At 60.8% G+C, this 6189-nt stretch overlaps 1 protein-coding gene across 1 annotated transcript; it reads right to left on the bottom strand.

Moving 5' to 3' along the window:
* Window positions 1-569: 569 nt before the first annotated feature.
* LOC101554898 (CMRF35-like molecule 6) lies at window positions 570-4409 on the bottom strand. The gene is made up of 3 exons (XM_055132275.1): window positions 4324-4409; window positions 1425-1536; window positions 570-702 (listed from the first exon to the last, which is right to left on the bottom strand). The coding sequence occupies exons 1-3, from the start codon at window positions 4382-4384 to the stop codon at window positions 570-572; spliced, it is 306 nt and encodes a 101-aa protein (XP_054988250.1). The 5' UTR covers window positions 4385-4409.
* Window positions 4410-6189: the final 1780 nt, after the last annotated feature.

The following is a 6189-nucleotide window of genomic DNA, read 5'->3' on the forward strand; positions in this document are numbered from 1 at the left end:
TTGTATGTATAATATGACACTCTATATAAATATATGATCTGACACTGTACAGACATGTATATGAACCTGACACTGTCAGCACACATATGTGAAAATATGACCCTCGAACATGTGGGTATACTGTGACACTTCACACACTTGTATGTATATAACACAACACTGTGCTCACATGTACACATAACATAACATTGTGCATACATGTATAAGTGTGCTCTGACTGTACACATGCATGTAATACAGTCCCATGATGAAGAATGACAGTAACAAGGCAAGGGTGCGCGTCCCTCAGAGAGGAGCCCAGCGTGTATTTATTCTCGGGCTGCACACATGGTGTGAGGTCTGGGCTGGGTGTAGTGCGCATGCAGGGTAGTGGTCCCGCTCCAGTGCCCGTGCGGGGGTAGGGGGCCTGCCTCTAGTGCGTGTGCAGGGCTGGGGGCTGGGGGTCCAGCTCTGTCTCCGCAGCTTCCTTTTGGCGGGTGAGTGACGCCCACCATAAAGCCAGGCGTCAGGAAGGATTCTGGGGGCGTGGCTGGGCTTCCCCGCGGGTCCTCACACAGGCCTCCTGGTCATCACACGGCGCTGTCCACCTGTCGCGGGCCCCTCCGTGGCCAGCTCGCCCAGAGCACGGCCCCCATCATGCCCAGCAGTAGGGGCACCTTCAGGAAGATCAGGAGCCGGAAGTGGATGTTGCTGAGCAAGGACCTGAGGGGACACGGGGACATGAGCACCGTCCTCGGGGACAGCCGGAGCTCTCCACTGACCCCTCTGCGCTGCGGCCACACAGGACCACGGAAATGTCCATCCTGGGCCCCCGTCCCTGCTTGGTGGTTGCCCCGAGAGGGAGACAGGAGGGCGTGGTCATTGGGACGGAGTGGGCACCCAGGCACACTTCCAATTCGGTCCTGGGCATTTGGGGGAACTGGCTGGGGGAGCGACACACCCCAGGGCCCTTTGCTTGTTGCTTGTCTCCTGCTGTGACCCTCCACCCCAGTGAGCAAAGGCCACCCCAAGTCAGCGGTGACCACCTCTCTCAGGCCCAGTGTCTGGCGGGGTTGGGGGGACAGTGCAGGGACGAGCCCAGGGCTCCTCTGTGCTGCCTGGCTCTGGGGGGCTGAGGGCTTGTTCCGCACGATCTCGCGATATCTGTCCCCTCAGGGGCCATGTCTGAAGCTACCTGAGAACTGGGTCCTGCAGGCGCTGCCCAGACTGGCCATCCCTGCTGGTCACGCCTGAGCCCTGCTCCCACTCCCGTCACCCCCGAGCTCTTGTCATCCGTTCCCTCGACAGTTGCCCCAGGATCTCCCTCTCGGTCACCGGGGTCTGCTCAGGGTGCGAACCCCGAGACCAGGCTGTCTGTCAGGACAGGGCAGGGACCATGAGCTGTGCAGCTGGCACATGGCGGGGTCAGATGGAGGGACACTCACCCTCTGTCGCTGGCCCCTGGGTCATTAGTGGGGTGCAGGTCTGGGGGTTCCTGCCAGGTGGGCTCTGCTGGTTCCAGGTGGGGTCCCAGGGTGGTGGAGGCAGCAGAGGGGGCTGTCGGGAAGACGGAGAGAAGCATGGGTCACATCGGGTCACGCCTCATGACACGTCAATGCACGGCTCACACAAGGTCCCCGGGCCCTCTGGGTGTGGCCCGAAACCCACAGCAGCCCATGGCCACATCAGACAGGAACTAAGAGAAGGGCCTTTTCTCATCTGCATGTTGGGGTGCAATGAGGCCGCACCCTGAGGTTCCCCGCATCATGTGGACCCCTGACCCACACAGATTCAGGCTCACTGTGACCAGGACCTTCTGGCACCCCTACAGTGCTGGGAGGCCTAGTAACGGCAGCCCCTTTAGGCTGGACGCCCCCTCTGTCTTCCAGGAGATGGCCATGGGGCCACTGCACCTCCTGCTTAGGTGAAGGGGAAGACCAGAAAGAAAGATCTAGAAGGTCAGAGAGACAGATAGGGGGTTGGGCACATAGAAGGATCTAGAAGGTCAGAAAGCCATGTAGAGGGTTGGGCACTTGCTTGCTCATGGCTGACGGGGTTTGATCCCCTGAGTCCCTGCGGTGTGATCACTGAGCAGAGTCAGAGCAGCCCCTAACAGCCCTGAGTGTCCAGCGCACCCCAATAAATAGAAGCGTCTGGAGACCCCCAGCTGGAGCCCAGGGTCCCGGCCCGGCTCAGTGTGTCTCTGGACCCAGCGTCTCCATGGCTGAGTCTGTGTTTTCCGGGTCACCCTCAGTAGCTTCAGGTCCATCAGGGTCCAGCACCCCAGGAACTGGCCTGATGGTGCTTGGGACCCCCAGGGTCACCCCGGCTGTGCTAGAGGAAATGGAGTGTCCCTGTCCTGAGCCCTCCCCGGCCTTCCCTTCCTTCCCCTGCCTTAAAAAGGGAAGAGCACAGAGCAGGTGAGGGACCCCCACAGGGGAGAGACCCAGGCCGAGGGGGTGAGTCAGGCAGGGGCTGCCAGCAGGGCTTGGGGGTCCCCTCGATGCACAGCAGCAGCGGCTCAGGACGCTCCAAGGACCCCCGCGACCCTGTCCCCACCCTCTGCTTTGTGCCGGGGAGTAACTGCCTGGTCCCAGGGAAGGGGGCAGGGGGCTCCGAGTCAACAGTCCCACCACAGGGCTGGGCTCCTCGGGGCCCCCGGGGTTCCTGCAGATCCAGGATGTGACCAGGATGCTGGGGGCGGGGGCAGAGACCTCACCTGACCCTGGGGATGTTCTAATCCTGGCTTCCCGGCCGGGGGCCTGAGGGAGACCCAGGAGGAGGCTACAGCCTGCACCCTACTTTGGGCTGCCCCACTACTGCGCCCCCTCCTGCCTCAGCAAAGGGTCAGACCGAGAGCGAGTCAGGGTGCGGCGGGCAAGGCCTAGAATGGCCTGAGTGGGCAGGTGCTTGGAGACAGACATGCCCCCACCATGCATACACATGTATACGACACATATGCACACATGCATGTACGCGTGTGTGCATCCATGCATGGACACACATACAGACATATGTCTTCTCCTGAGGGCTGTTCTGAGGGGCTGTACCTGGGAACACGGACACCACCACCCAGGCCAGGAGATCACTGTTGAATCTAGGCTGCGAGACCCCACACCAGTACGAGCCCGAGTCAGCTTCCGTGAGGTTCTCCAAGGTCACGGTGAAGGTGAGGTTTGCTGGCTCGTCCCTGATGGTCACACGGCCCCTTCTTGCTTCTTGTTGTGTCTCTGACGTCTCCACAACCTTACTCAGTCGTGTCACACATGGAAATTCGCACCAGAATTTGCTGTTGTTTTTGTGTTCCTGCTCGTATGTGCACCGCACGCTCAGGGACCCCCCAACGGTGCCATCCATGGAGCCAGGGCCCCTCAGGGACACACAGCCTGGAAAGCACAGCTGGCTCAGGGCACCGGGCATCACGGGCCCCTGCGGGTCCCCATTGCACATCGACTGCCCCCATCAGCCACACCCCTGTGATCTCTCTGAGCTCTGCTGCAGATTCTGAGCCCGGCAGCCCCCTCCTCCGGACCCCAGTCTCCTCTCCTGCTGCCCTTCCTGCCTGTGCCAACCAGGACCAAAAGTCCCCCCAAACACCCACCTGCTCCCCCAGCTGGGACACTGGCAGGACGTCCCATACCCTGTCCCCCAGGAGACTGAACCCCACAGAGAGGGCGCCAGAAAGTTCTCAAGGGCATTAATGCACGGGCAAAGTTTGGGGTTAATGAAATCCCCCTCACCCGGGTGTGCTCAGCCCCACACGGTGCCCCCTCCAGCCCAGCACAGGGACCCCAATTCCCAGGAAGCCCGATTTCCACCCAACATGACCTGCATGGCCACCAGTCAGTGGAGGCATGAGGGAGGCGTTGCCAGGGCCCCTGGGTGCCCGTTCGTCCAGGACTCAGGGACTGGGACTGGCAGAGGCAGGGGTGAGGCCTTCCTCAGGCCTGGGGCAGCGGGAGCAGCTCCCTCCACTCTCTGGTGTGATACAGGGGGAAGTGTGTGTGTGTGTGTGTGTGTGTGTGTGTGGTGTTTATGTGTCTGTGTGTCTGGTGTGTGTGTGTGTGTGTGTGTGAGTGATGTTTATGTGTCTGTGTGTCTGGTGTGTCTGGTGTGTGTGTTGTGTGTGTGAGTGTGTGAGTGGTGTGTGTGTGTGTGTGTGTATGTGGTGTGTGTGTGGCTTCCGGTCACCATTTCTAAGGTCCGACTCTGTGCTCCCTTCCCCCCCAGTCCAAGTCGCCTCTTCACACTGGGCCCTTATGTCCGGGTGGTGACAGGAGAGGCATTCTGGAAGCTTCTCTGCCACCCCGTCCCTGCGGCTGCCGCGTCCCCCCGAGTGCTCACCTGAGATGTGGGTGAGGAGCAGCGTCCAGGGCAGCCACGAGGCCCGCACCCACGGGCTCATTGGGCGGTGGGGAGGTGGCCACAGGGGCAGGCTGTGTGGGGTCCCGCGGAGGTGGGGGACAGCTCCCGCGTCCCCACTTCTCTGGCCGGTCTCAAGTCCCCACCACTCCTTCCGGCTGTCTCAGCCGCCGGGCAGGAAGCTACTAGAGAAGGTGGTGCCTCCCCTGGGTGCCCACAGCTGGGAGCCCCCCCAACTATGTCACCACGTCACTTCCTTGTGTTGTGGTCAGCTTGTACATGCCTGAAGGCCGACCATCCCAGACACCCTGACTTCTACTTTTAGTCGTATGGTCCCAGGGCAGCTGTGTCCCTTGGGCTTGGGGACACCCACACCAGATCCAGAGAGGCAGAGCAGAGAGGTCAGACAGAGTCCAAGGAAAGGGGGGCTGGGAAGCGGGTCTCCGGGGGACAGGGGCTCCCCTCTCCAGGGGAGTCTGGGCTTTTGGGGGTCCAGATGCACATGACCCGGAACCGTTTCTCGGAGACCCCCAGGGCTGGGCAGGACACCCGAGCTCTGAACTGCTCGGTTCGTACTGCAGCGTGGCCTGCTGGGGACAAGGAGGCAATTCTGGGGTCCCTGTGCTGTCCCCCGCCCTATCACGCACCTGTCCTGCCTTCCTGCTCCTGCTACAGGTGCTAATGCAGACGGGGGGGGTCCCATCAGAGCCCCCGCACCTTCGACCTCTCCTCTCTGTGTACACACTCCTTTTCATTCGTTTGTTTTAGGTTTTTTTTTTTTTTTTTTGCTTTTTTGGGACACACCCGGCGATGCACAGGGGTTACTCCTGGTTCTACACTCACAAATTACTCCTGGCGGTGCTCAGGGGACCATATGGGATGCTGGGATTTGAACCCGGGTCGGCCGCGTGCAAGGCAAACGCCCTACCCGCTGTGCTATTGCTCTAGCCCCTGTTTTAGGTTTTGAGGCTGTTCCTGACAGTGCTCGGGGCTGACTCCTGGCTCTGTGCTCAGGAGTCACTCCTGGCGGGCTGAAGGGTTGCAGGGATCAAACTCAAGTTGGCTGCATGCAAGCAAGCGCCCTGCCTGCTGTATTAGTGCTCTGGCCCCTGCACGCTCTGGGGGGTCTGTCTGTGGTATGTCCCGTCCTCCCCAGGGGCCTCATCCGTAACCTGCCCCATTGGCGTCTCCCTCTGCGTTTCTCTACGGTGCTTCTTGCCTTGTCCACTCATGCTCCCTCCTCGAAGGCAGGTGCTTTGTTGGGTGCTCAGTGCTCGCCCCCTCACCCCCACCCCAGGGCCCGGCTGACCTGCACCATCTGCTTTTGTTTCATTTCCTTTATTTGATTTAGTTTTGTAGCCAGCCCTGGCAGTGCTGAGGCCTGACTCCTGGCTCTGTGCTCAGGGATGACTCCTGTCTGGGCTGGGGGAACCCTGTGGGGTGCAGGGGATCCACCCGGGATTGATCGCGTGTACAGCAAGTGAGTGAGGTTGTAGATGGGGCCCCTCTGTGTGGAGGAACTTCGAGGTGTGGAGCAACAAGCTCAGCTGAGGGAAACCCACCCCCCCACACCCCAGCAGGATCCGTTCCCTCTTTTGTGTCATCTGCATGGTCTCTTCTCATGGCCCCGTGAGAAAAGAATCTTCCTCCTTTCCAAACCCGTGCTGAACTCAGAGGGCTGGGCTGACTGCTGGGGACGGGTAAAAACACCCACAAATGGGGCTGGAGCGACAGTACCGTGGGAAGGCTCTGGCCTTGCCCGTGAGCAACTCAGGTTCTATCCCCGGCACCCCACAGGGTCTCCCGATCCCCCCAGGAGTGAGCGCAGAGCACCACAGGCTTTTCCTC

Source organism: Sorex araneus, chromosome 3 (assembly GCF_027595985.1).
Source record: "Sorex araneus isolate mSorAra2 chromosome 3, mSorAra2.pri, whole genome shotgun sequence".
NCBI lineage: Eukaryota > Metazoa > Chordata > Mammalia > Eulipotyphla > Soricidae > Sorex > Sorex araneus.

Bases quoted from the DNA above. Each gene is read 5' to 3' on its own strand.
- LOC101554898 (XM_055132275.1), bottom strand. From the start codon at position 4,384: ATGAGCCCGTGGGTGCGGGCCTCGTGGCTGCCCTGGACGCTGCTCCTC. The intron at 1,537-4,323 runs GTGAGCACTCGG...TCTTCCCGACAG, and splicing joins GCTCCTCACCCACATCTCAG to CCCCCTCTGCTGCCTCCACC. The intron at 703-1,424 runs GTGAGTGTCCCT...GTGTCCCCTCAG, and splicing joins CCAGGGGCCAGCGACAGAGG to GTCCTTGCTCAGCAACATCC.